Source organism: Zeugodacus cucurbitae, chromosome 2 (assembly GCF_028554725.1).
Source record: "Zeugodacus cucurbitae isolate PBARC_wt_2022May chromosome 2, idZeuCucr1.2, whole genome shotgun sequence".
Taxonomy (NCBI): Eukaryota; Metazoa; Arthropoda; class Insecta; order Diptera; family Tephritidae; genus Zeugodacus; species Zeugodacus cucurbitae.
The window spans coordinates 66,191,281-66,204,709 of NC_071667.1; the positions used below are offsets into that span (position 1 = coordinate 66,191,281).

At 31.1% G+C, this 13,429-nt stretch overlaps 1 protein-coding gene across 4 annotated transcripts in view; it reads right to left on the minus strand.

Moving 5' to 3' along the window:
* Window positions 1-5,044: 5,044 nt before the first annotated feature.
* LOC105217224 (uncharacterized) overlaps window positions 5,045-13,429 on the minus strand; it is a 136,988-nt gene continuing 128,603 nt past the window's right edge. For all 4 annotated transcript variants that reach the window (XM_029043468.2, XM_054225695.1, XM_054225697.1 and 1 more), the window contains 4 exons: window positions 11,127-11,325; window positions 10,971-11,056; window positions 10,630-10,885; window positions 5,045-10,569 (listed from right to left, as the gene is read on the minus strand). In XM_029043468.2, the coding sequence (XP_028899301.2) occupies window positions 7,981-10,569; window positions 10,630-10,885; window positions 10,971-11,056; window positions 11,127-11,325 (3,130 nt within the window). In that variant the 3' untranslated portion in view covers window positions 5,045-7,980. The remainder of the gene's footprint in view (window positions 10,570-10,629; window positions 10,886-10,970; window positions 11,057-11,126; window positions 11,326-13,429) is intronic.

The following is a 13,429-nucleotide window of genomic DNA, read 5'->3' on the forward strand; positions in this document are numbered from 1 at the left end:
ATTGGTGTCATATGAAAGGGAATTTTCACCGCTATAACACTGGCCGCTTCAAATAAATTCAAGTAAAAGCAGATAATAATGCAACATACCCTCCATTACTGCAAATACAATCCAACGTATATTAATTATATAATATATGAGTGTATGCGCGTAGATTCACATAAAACACAAGTATGCATGTATATAACTCAATAACGAGTAATTAAATTTTCAGTTAAAAACTATTCACATATTCTTAGTATCAGAAAGGGCAGGATACGCGAAATAATCCCGCTAAAAGTACAGACAATATCAGTGCGAAATACAATTTCAAGGAACGACACTAAAAATATTGAATTTTGAATATTTTTTTTTTATTTTTAGTATTTCTACAATACCTCATAGTAGTATACAACTAGTTTTGGGGTGAATTGGCTTTTGTATTTTGACAATCGATTCGCAAGTGTATTTTAATCGATAATTCCGCCACGTTGTGAGTATGATCGCGATTGTCAGCAACAACTAAATTGACAAGCCTAAATGTATGCTATGAAAATTAATATTTCATATAATGATCATCTTTAAATGATCGATGAGGCGCAAAATGAAATTTTAAATAAAACGCCACTTCATTTAACATTTCATATTATTTTTTTTATTTATTATTAATTTTATTTCAATATATTTTCATTTCATTTCATTTAGTTTCATATAATAATTGTTCTGCTTAGTTTACTAAGTTATTTGAAGTAAGTAAATACCATTGCTTTCTCAAAACACATTCTCTTTAAATTTGGCCTTTCTCAAAAACAATTAATTAATGTATTGTAAACAATATATGTATATGGAAATAATCTGTAAAAAAATTTTTTTTTGAAACTGAACATTGTTAATGTAAATTATAATGGTATTAAAATTTAAAAGTTTTATATTTACGTATAATAAATATAAAGTGATTTAATAAGTTGAAGACGGTATGTAAACTTAAAAGAATTTTTTTTTTAATATTTTGGTGTCTATATAATATAATTAAATGTACGATTGCTTGGTGAGATAGTTATGTTCGCGTGTAGTGTCTGTGACTTGGCAACGATGAGTTGATGATGATTATATGTACATCTAAATATATACATGTCCGCATTTAAAATAGTGTTTTTCATGATTTTCTTCAAACGAATCATACTTAAAATAGCCAAAAAATTTCTTTATGTTTTATATACACTTATTGTTTAGTTTAAAATTCCCATACCAGATGGTGAAAGTTATTCTACAAACAAGCTCAAGTTTCAGAGTATAATTTAATAGTTTCGGTTCTCAAAATATTTACAATATTTTTCAGCTTAGTTAGCTTAGGTTGGTTTTTCGTAGATCATTGGTTTTTTGAATAAAAATTTTTTGTGTCAATAAATTAAAGTAACTTAAGTCAACTTTAGTTGATTTAGATGATTTACGTAATTATCGCCAATTTATTCTGTTGCTCGAATTTTTGCTTGCTCTTAGCATTATCTTAGGATAGCAAGTTGCTACAAACCAAAACGTTCACTTTATTTAAAGGGTTAGGTGGTTTTCGGAGGCTAAAAACGTGTGTATTTTTACAATTTATTTTTAAATTCAGCGTATCAGCGTATCAAAGATACATGTTTAAACAGTATTTAGTGAAATTTGAATTTATTTAAAAATCCCGAATTTTATTTACAAATTCCGAAAACTCAGCCGTGGGCACCTCTTCTCCCATGACGTGTCCAAAAAAAGGTCTTGCGGTGGACATCATAACTCATGATGGTTCATCTTAAATCAATAAACCAAAAACCTTTCGATAACACATGGATAAATCTAGTTAATGAGCGAAAGAAAAAAGAAAATATTTAACTTGAATTTTTGACAGAGTTTTATCCAAAAAACTGACTTTTTTGGTCAAATGTTATTTTAAAGATGTGTGAAAATTTTTATCAAAATCGCTTTATAACTTTTTGAGATATCGTGTCCATCGACTTGAAAAATTGAGTTTTGAGATAAATGCATTTAAAGTTTTCCAAAGTGTCTATCTCTTAGAATCTTAATCGTGTTATTATTTGAAACATGTTATACTATTTAAAAAGACAAAAAATATTTTTTGAAATTTTGAAACCCACCTAACCCCTTAAACTCGACCTAAGCTTATATTCTAAGCTTATTAAGCTCGACCTATTATATATAAGAAATAAATAAATAAATACAATTCTTATAAAACTATTATATATCCTTTTTTAAGGTGCAGTCTGAGTAGCTAAAGACGAGAGTTGGAAGAAAATTTACTTTTAATAGAAACCGTCAATGAATAAACAATGAAACAAAACCACTGAATTACATGTAGCGTTAGGAAATGTTAGGAAGAAGAGCTGAAGAGCTTAAGATTTTTCCATAATTGTGATATGCTTAATTCATCGTTAAATGGAGCCGATTTGAAACTAAAAAAATTGTCTGGAAATAAGCCAACTTCTTCTCTTTTCAAAAAATAATTGCAAGAGAGTAGGTTGTTGTCCCATAAAAATGGTATAACCGCTTACTAAACTATATCTACTCAAATTTGTCACTCAACTTGCTTTATAACAGTTCCTAGTTCGATTCAGTACTCAACAAGTTTTGACAGGATGGTTGTTATTAAAAAATTACAATTTCGAATTTCTTGGTTTAGATAAATAAACAGATACAAAATACATGTTTACAAATGTACATATATATTTAATTATACTTCTATATACATATACGATTTTATGCATTTTTGTGTGGATATGATTATATGAGATGTCATAACAAATGCAAAACAACTTGCTTAAAGATCCAAACTTTTTCTCTGCAACACTCTTTTGGCAATGGATTTTCACATACATACATACATACACTACATGTATGTACATAATACTTAGGACTAAAAATGAATTTGTTTAAAGTTCTGGATCACTACAGTAATAAATGTTTGCGCTAGAGCGCCTTTTGAAAAAATGGACGACAATGGTTCATACTATTTTGTAACTATGTACGAGTATGTATAATACTATAGAGACACATGCTAATGCGTGCGTACGTAAAGTGGACCTGCTCAATCAATTCAACTACTTATGTATTACAAATGTAAATGTTTAAATCTTACTTATGCAAAATACATACATACATATGATACATATGTACAAGATTGCACGCGGCGACACTTACAACTAAACGGTGTACTATACAAACGTATATACGTTGCTTACTATATTGGATATATAATACATATTGTATACATGATTTTGGATTTCTGTTTAAAATGGTTCATTAATGTTTGTAATTTGTAAAGAAATAAAATTTTCGAAATTATTTTTTTCTTGAGTTTTTCAAAAATTATACCGTTATCTAATTTACCAATTTCCATTGCAAAGTCTTAGTGTAATTGTAATAAATTTTCCTTATGTGATTTTGGTGGAGTCAAATGCATTTTGTAAGGCCTTTACTACTACATAATTGCAAAACGTTTGCACCCATACATACACCAACAAACATAGCCGATAATTTTTTTTTCGTACAAATTTTTTTCAATTTTCATATCAAAAACCATTTTTTTTTCTTTTTTACTTCAGTCTTTACTCATTTCAATTAAATATTTGCTTTAACAATTTTACAAACTTTCAATATTGAAGATATGCGATTCTAGTTGAATAGGTCTAAAGTGAACTGAAAGTGAGAAAATAGTGACAGAATTGAATTAGTTATTAAACAAATAAAATAAAATGGAACAAATGAGGGAAATAATATTTTTTATAAACAAATAATAATAAAATTAAAAAAAAAAATAAAAAATAAAATTAAAAAATTATTATAAAAAAAATAAAAAAAATAATATTAAAAAATTATTTTAAAAAATATTAAATAAATAGAATGAATGAGGCAAAAAATATTTTTATAAACAAATAATAATATAATATTATTAAAAAAAAATAAAATAAAAATATTATTATAAAAAAATAAATAAAATAATTAAAAAAAAAAATTAAGTAAATAGAATGAATGAAGCAAATAATATTTTTATAAACAAATATTAAAAACAAAATAAAATAAAAATATTATTATAAAAAAATAATTAAAATAATTTAAAAAAAATATAAAAAAAAAATTAAATAAATAGAATGAATGAGGCAAAAAATATTTTTATAAACAAATAATAATATAATATATTAAAAAAAAAATAAAATAAAAATATTATTATAAAAAAATAATTAAAATAATTAAAAAAAAATATTAAAAAAATATTAAATAAATGGAATGAATGAGGAAAATAATATTTTTTATAAACAAATAATAATAATATATTAAAAAAAAAATAAAAAATAAAATTAAAAAATTATTTTAAAAAATATTAAATAATAGAATGAATGAGGCAAAAAATATTTTTATAAACAAATAATAATATAATATATAAAAAAAATAAAAAAAAAAAATATTATTATAAAAAAATAAAAATAATTAAAAAAAAAATTAAATAAATAGAATGAATGAAGCAAATAATATTTTTATAAACAAATAATAATATAATATATTAAATAAATAAAATAAAAATATTATTATAAAAAATAAACAAAATAATTAAAAAAAAATATTTAAAAAAAAAAAATAAATAAATAGAATGAATGAGGCAAAAAATATTTTTTTATAAACAAATATTAAAAAAAAAAATAAAATAAAAATATTAAAATAATATAAAAAAAATAAATAAAATTATTTTAAAAAATTTATAAAAAAACTTAAATAAATAAAATTATTTTAAAAAATTAATAAAAAAACTTAAATAAAAAAATATATCGAACAAAAGCGCCCAAAAACAGAAAATGAACACCTTTCCAATTCTCGTAACCACAGTCAAGTCTCTGATATTAGATTATCCGATCTGTCAACTTGGCAACATTCCTCATAGGAATTCTTCGCGAAAGATTACAGCTGATGTAAGAATATATTTTACAGCTTGATGAGAAAAACTTAAACAAAGCAACAACAACAAAAAATTTAACAAACCTAAATATAATAAGAAAAAATTACAACAAAAATAATAAAATTTAACTCAAAATATTTTCTTCATTTATTTTGTAATCTTAACTCAATTACCATTACTACAGCAATACATTATAATAATTAATCAAAGTTAAAAACTAATTTAATACACACAAAATAACTTAACTATGCAATAATGAATAAAGATTTAATAATTAATTATTTAGTTTGTGATAGAACGAAATTAAGCAACCGGCACACAGAGTGGGGGGAGTCAAAACGAAAAATATTTGTGTTTACTATTGCATTAAAGCAAAATCATTTGTGGTAGGTACTAGTCAAATATATATGCTATTTGAATATTTAATTTAGTGATGCATATAATTTTTTTTATTTTATTTGATTCAATTCACGATTTTAGCTGCAGCACGCACTTTGTTAAAGTATAAAAAATTCCAAAAAATATTTTTTCCAAAAAAATTATTTGATTTGAAGCAGTTTAAATGTTTTTTTTTTTTTTAATATAATGTAATAAAAAAATAAATTTACATAACACCTCTATTATTTAAATAATGTTTTAATACAAATTAGATTTATGCAGTAAATTAATTTAAAGAAGAAACTTATAACTTAGCAAAAACATACATAATTAGCGCGCGTAAATAAATACTTAAAACGAGTAATCATTAATTATTTATAATTCGTTTGTTTATAGCTTTGCCATTAGAGTATACAGAATTCATCAATTTAATAGTTTCGTTGAAAAAAAAATTAATAGAAAAAAATTATTCATTAATTTTAGTTAATTTTTATAATTTTTTATATATAATACAAATATTTTTTTTCTTTCGCTTTTTATGGCGCCAACAAATCATAACTGTGCACAATAATTAATAACAGCATAAATATTAAATTAAAAAAAAAATATTAAATTAAAAAAAAATATTAAATTAAAGAATGTTAAGAAATGAAATTAAATAGTGTTAAGGACTAGGAAACATGAGCAACGTCACTGCATATGAATTTTTATTTTTTTTTTTTCATTGCAGTTGCAACAAAAAATTAAAGTGTCTAATTCAAAGCAAAAATCAAATAGTATATAGCGCTAAGTGACTGCAAAAATACCGACATTTTGTTCATAATTACTTTAGTATTACTGGAAGCAGCCAACATTAGTTCAAACAACAAACATTTTTAACGTTTGTTGATTATAAATTATTTTTATATTTGAAAAAAAAAATCATATTTAATTTACTAAACACAATTTGCAGGCTTTTTCGTTTTCATATTTTGTTTTATGGAAGTCAAGTTTTTCTTTTCTTGCTCTCCTTGCTAGCGCATAAATCATAAACATCATTAATAAATAAAATATATATACTAAAACTATTTGCTTGTTTTTTTTTGTCTTAAAATTGCCATTATCAGAATGCACTCTCTTTTTTACATAATTTTATTTTTTATTTTATTAATATATTTTTTTATTTTCACTTAATACTGCATTCCTTGCCTACAACAATTGTTTACTTCATATTTTTTCAATTAATTAAATTGTTATTTTTTATTAATTTTTTTTTTGTTTTTTTTTTCACTTCTTTTTTGCTAAAAGATATTCGCTTAACAACTTTTAACTTCATTTTACACTCCATATCATTATCATTCCATTTTTTTGTTTGTTTTTTTTTTTGCTTTCTTAAAAGGTTAGTAGAATATTTTGGCTTTCACTTGCATTTATCTTCATTTCGTCTTCAACTTTTTCGCTATATTTGCTTATTTTACAGTACACAAACGAATGCTGCGTTCATATTTTTATTTTTTTTTTTTGATTTGTGTGTGTTCACCACTTAACGAGTACAAAACTTTATTTCTCATATATCGGTATTTATAATTGGGTATATACTATATATATGTATGCATACATATATATATATTTTAGAGTATATATGTATACATATGTATTGTGAACAGGAAGATATAGTTTTTTTTGTTTGCATTTTCATTTCCATTTTCAATTTAAATTATTGATATTTTATATATATATTTGTATATCGTGTAAACTTAAATAGTTAGTGATTCTTTACGCTCTGCTTACTTGCTGCTTTAGCGCTTTCCTTTCTATTTATATATATATATATATATGTATGTATGTACTAACAAATAATTTTATGACATAACAGAACAAAAAAGTTGGTGTACAACAACAATAGTTTTCGTTGCTCTAATTATGATATGAAATGACATTGCAAGAATTGAGAAACAAGCATATTTTTGGAAAAGTGATGGAGTCTTGGTGTTGGTTTGTTGCCAGAACTTTATTTTTGTGTTTTATTTGCTATAGTTTTGTGTTACAACTTGGTTTGAGAAAGCTGCAGCTGCACAATTTGTTGAATTACTACACTTTGTTATTGAAATTCCATTTTTGAGTTACGCTATTTTTGAATATATCCGAAATATGAAAATAAATCAGGAAGCTGGGGCAAAGCTGTGGCTGTGTTCAAAACTATTTTGAATTATTTTTGAGTTGTCGCTATAAATAATTTACAAACACTCAAAAGTGAGGTTATATATTTTTTTTTGTTAAATTTTGAATTCTATATGCATTAACTGCTTTTTCTCTTCACTGAAATAACAGGAATTTAAATACTTTAATTGTTTTTCTATTAAAACTCAGATCCACACTCGAATTGACTAAAAGCTCTTCAAAATCGTTTATAATTTTATGTTTTCAATTTTTAGGTTAAAATTTTGAGACTCACTTGCGCCTCACTTGCCACTCACTAGCCTAGCAGCTGCAACTTTACTTCGCCCAACATCTCGAAACAGCACTAAAGTTGTGTGCAACTCCATAAAACAGTGCGAAAATGTATAACAATTATGAAATAATGCTGAAAAAATGTCTAATGTGAAAATTGAAAAGAAAAAAAAAAAAACAAAATAAAACGCCACATTCACGGCTGTCAGCGAATATAAAAACATAGAGCTGCTGCTTCGTTGCCTTGCGCACTACTTGTTTGTGGCAAGACCATTCGTCAGACTGCTGGACGCATGCGCTTGTGCTGCCGACGTCGTCTGCTGCGTTTGTGACTGCTGCTGCTGCTGCATACGCTGTTGTTGTTGCTGCTGCTGCTGTTGCTTCGTTTTGTCGAATATTTGCAGCTTGGACTTGACCGCACCCTCGCACACCGTTAAACGTTGCTGCGACGGCTTTTTATCCAGCTCGAAGCAGAACGCTTCATAGTCCGAATTCAGCGCCGCATGCCGTTTGAAGTCTGTATAACGACGCATATCGTACGAACTCAAATTGCTGAGACCATACGAGTTACTAGCTGCCATGGCTGCGGCGGCTGCCGTGGATGCGGCACTATTTGACGTGCTGGCTGTGTGTGCGCTGCCGCTGGCGCTGGTGGAGCCGCTGCGCAAGAATGCACCACGTCCAGGCGGCGCCATGTCATCAGGTACTTGTCGCTTGCGTTCGAAATATTCAACGATTGTTGCGATTTGTGCCGAACGCGTGCTGGGTATAGCGGTGAAGGAGCGATCGTCCCACAGCAACGAATCGGAGCCGGCCAAACTGCTGATGTCATCCGAACTGTCGGTGTAAATGGATGAGGTACGATTCTTGCAGTAGAGCAGTTGATTGACAGCGAAATTGTTGCGTTGCAATACCGAATGTATGCCCGAATCGAGGGCTAAGCGATTCATTAGACCCATATCGATGGAGGTGGTCGAGGCTGCTGTAGCTGTGACATATGTGGTTGAGTTGTTGATGGCTGGATCGGTGTCCTCATTGAAACATGAGTAAAAACCGCTTTCGATGGAATCACGTCGCGTTAAAGTGCCTTTATTCGGCAGCAAATCGCACGGTTTGATTTCATGCAGCTCAAAGTCGGGACAGGATGAAACGGATGCCGGCGTGGCTACCAACGAAGCCATTTGTGTTTGTGGTGGTGGTGTGGGCGATGAAACAGTCAACGCTGTAATGTTACTCGATATTTTTATTTTAGGAGGATCGGGCTCCTCACAGCCGTCCTCTGAAGTAGAATAAACTGTATTGTTGCCGCAATCGACAGTCAGTGCTGAGGACGTAGGCGTACATATGGTCGTCGCTGATGACGTTGCTGACGCCGTCAGGGTATTCACAGCGGTCGTAGCCTCATCGAGGTTGGCATTGCCATTCCCGCTGCTGCACATAAAAAGCGGATGTGTATAAAGCGAATTGGCGCGATACTTGCGTGCAGCTGGCGTTGACAGGTGGATGGCGCGTGGTTCAGCGGAATCATCGCTACTTGACTCAGCATCAGCACAGTTACCACCACCATCACCATCGGGCTCACCGTCCGAAGCACAATCATCGCAGTCGTCATCATCCTCAGCCACGGACGAGTCTACAGCAGAGACGGGGCAATGCGCCGCTGCTTTCAGTTCGCTAACGCTGAATTTGCGCGTCAATTGCGGCGATGAGGGTAAGCTCTTTGGTTCATTTGGTGTGGCAGGCAGACCACGACCAACGCCGCCGGCGCTCAAACGTGCGGCCACTGCACAACCAACCTCGCTCGTTGTGACCGTTTTATTTGTGCTCTTCGCCAACTCGGCTGCCAACTCTTTAAAGAACGGCGCAGACATTTCAAAACATGAACTAAACAGATCACCCACACCGGCAGCGTACGTTTTCGGATTGGCACCGAGTATCTTCTTGACGCCACGCAATTGCGCCAGCGTGGTGAATGGATTACTCTTCACGCCATTGTGATCGGAACGGATGGGTTTGTAGTGTGGATCCTTCAAACACATAGTCTCGGCGACTTTACGCAATGTCAATTGCTGCGTCGGTGGCTTAATAGCAGGCGTCGGCACTTGTGTGGCATCGACGGTGGCGACACTAACATACGGTGGCTGTGTGGACTTCTCACTGCCACCATTTATGCGCGACAACGCGGGCGGTGTTGGTGAGTGTGTGGACGAGCGCTGCCGTTGCATTTGATGACAGCGCGCCTTGTCGCTGGGCGTGGTGTGCAGCGGGAAATGGATGATATTTTCGCTGTACGAGCGTCGATGCTGCTGTAATTGCATGTCAGCCTCGAGCTTTTTGGTGACACGACGCACACGCGTCTCCAACACACGATCCTCAAATTCGTTGTATTCCGCCGACGAGCTATTGGGCGTTTGATATGGTGTGGTGCTGCCGCCGGTGCCGCCATTTTTACCGTTAGGGAAACGGAAGCCGTTCTCATCCAATTCGTTGTAATTATGCGTCGCAGCAGTACCGGCGGGCGCCGTTTGAATGACCGCCGCTTTCGACGCAGCGCCATTCTTGTGACAACTACAACAGCTGGAGTTGTTGTGTAATGTGCTGCTGGAGTAGCATTGTCGCATGCAGTCGTTTTTGTGACTCGCAGTTGAGTTTTCATGTGCGCTTTCTGTTGTTGTTATGTTTGCGCCATTAATTGAACTATTCAGCTCCAGCGAATTCAGTGGACTCGATGTATTCAGCGAGGAGTTGAAGTCACCATTATAACCATTTTCATGCTCCTGCATTATTAGCTTCAGTTTCTTAACAGCTTCGTGGAAAGTCGGTCGACTTTTGGCTTCGTACTGTGAGCGGGATAGACAATTTAATGAATATATTTTGTAAATAGAAATATTGCAACTTACGATGCAGCAGTAGAAAGCCAAGCGCAGAAATACAGCAGGTGTATCCATGGGGCATAGCTCGGCGAAAGCCAAATAATCCAAACCAAATGCATCAGTGCGCGGCATCACATCCGGATCGGCGACTATGCGTGCGATTATCTCGCATTGTATAATGCCAAAGGAGAAGACATCGCTTGTCTGATCATACCATTGACCCTTGAGGCACTCGGGGCTTACCCAATAGGGTGAGCCGACTGTGTCGAGGCGCGTTTTGCCACTACGAAAAATTGAATGTTATGTAAGTACATTGTTTATAATATCTTCAAGGCTTCGTAGATATTCTATATATAATTTTGACTTACTGCTTATCTGGTATTTTAGCCGCCAAACCGAAATCGCCTACAACAGCATCGAATTGTCCATCGGGCATATTCCGTATTAACACATTCTAAAAATAATTTCAATTATATTTTTTTTAATATTATTTAAATATTTTTTTATTTATGCTTTTAACGAACTTTGCTTGTTAAGTCGCGATGAAAAATGCCCGCGTCGTGCACATATGCCATGCCGTTCGCTATACCCAGCGCCAGTCTTAGTTTCATAGCAGCCGTCAATACCGCCTCTTGGTTGGCCAGTAGCTGCTCCAGCGAACCGCCTTCAATATATTCCGTCAGGGCATGCAGCTGACCTTCTTGCACACAGACACCCATAAAACTGTAAAAATACAAAAATAAAATTATTTGTAAATTTTTAAAACGTAATTGATAAGCGTAATTTAAATTGCGTTGTTAAGTGTTTTATGGAAATTGTTATCAACAATTTTAATTAATAGTAATAAAAATTAACATTAAAATCTAAAAATAGAATACAAAATTTGGAATAAATAAAAAAAAATCTAAAAATAAATTAAATAATAAATAATTTTTATAATTTAAAATTTTAAATTCTTCAGTATTTTTTTCTATTAGTGATCGCCATGAGTTGACATAAATCTTATCATAAAGCACTCATATTTATGATTTTCTGTTCAGACAGCTGATTGTACCATTGGGTTATGCCCAATCAAGGTTAAGACGATGAATGTGACACTGTTACCACAAAGAAAATAAATTTAATTTAGCGTTTTATTTTATAGGATTAGATTAGCGTTAAATCAATTGATTAATGAATTTATTATCATAAAGAGTCTTATCAATATTTGAATAATATAAACTGTTTTGCGATAAGATTTGTATAATCTATAAACTGATTAGTTATTCATATTTTATTGTCAAAATGTGAGAATAAAAGAGGAAATACTTCAGGTAAGCTTAGCGTAAAAGCAAATTCGAAAGTCCAATCTGAGTGGGTTATTTTATTTATGAATAATTATTGGAAACTAGAGATAGGAAAATTATCAATGAGATATGGTATGATGTCCTCGGAGATTCGAAATCTGATAAGGGTTAAGAATATTTTCGTAGATTGCAATTCTACGGAGTAAAATGAAAAATATACGATGCAAATTTTATGTTAGTCAAGATGCACAGTGTTTTTAGAATCCAATTTCCAGTGAATAATATATTAAAAACCAATGTTCCGAATACCTTTGATCTTTCAAGGTAGTCTAACTGTAGTAAATCCACAGAGATATACAAAACTCTTTTCCATCATTTTACAAATCGGATCAGTACTTGCGAAATGATGTTATATTTACCGTATTGTTGCTCTTGAAAGATTTATATTCGATCAGGGTGAAATATATACTTTTTAAATTGAGCCGGAAACAGAGTTACAATTGCTTTAGGGCTCTTGAAAAAATAATTAGAACTATGAAGTGCTGAACACATAGAAGACGACAAGCGACGAGCGACATCTGTCAAATATTAAAATACACGCGTTCTTATGGGCACAGATTTTTTGACAACAGCACGACTTCACGACAAAAGGGTTGAAGTCTTCGCTGTCGCCAAATTAGAAATGTTTCTAATTTTGCCGACGACAATGGCCGCTGTAGAGCTGCCACTAATATGTGAAATGTAAAATTATTCAAAGTTCTAACAAGTTTGACGTTATTTTGCCAGCAGAAACGTAAAATAACTTTGATATATCATTTATAATACCAATCGATTATTTAAAACAAATAAATCGACCATTTTTACATTTCTTGCGTAAATAATTTCACTTTAAACTAAATATGTAAATTTTATTGAAGCGAAAGATTTTAGTACGGCAACAATGAAATTGCTGTTTGATATGTCGCTGCCGTCTTCAAAATGTTCAAGACGCTAGCTTCAAAGCGACATTTGTGATCAGCCGTCGCTACGTCGAGTCGTGTCGTCGTCTTTGTGTTCAGCACTTGATGCTCGGAAAATATTATTATTAATATTATGTAGATCATCTCCGACGATTTCTCATATTCACATATTAAATGGATAGGAGTGGCAGCTTCAAACGATATAATATACGAGATATGAGTAATTTTTTTTTTTTAAATTTCTAACAACCCTGTGAAATAAGTATGAAAATACTTAAAGCAGTAAATAAAAATATTGAAATTTTTTCAAAGTTGTAAGTATTTTTCTGGAGCGCCTGGAGTCTACACTTGTAAATCGGTGCCGGTTGAGGTCGTGCTATGCATCTGAAACAGTCGAACCAATTTTTTATTTAAGTTTCTTTTCTTTATGAACTGAAAGTTTAAAAAAAGTCAAATTTTTAAGAAAAAAAAATTGAATTGTAGTTGCAAAACAAGTAGTTTAAATAATACTTTTGTCCAACTTCTTTAGTTCAAATAGAAGATAATTTAATACTGAAGCTACATCACTTTGGTTTTTTTCGA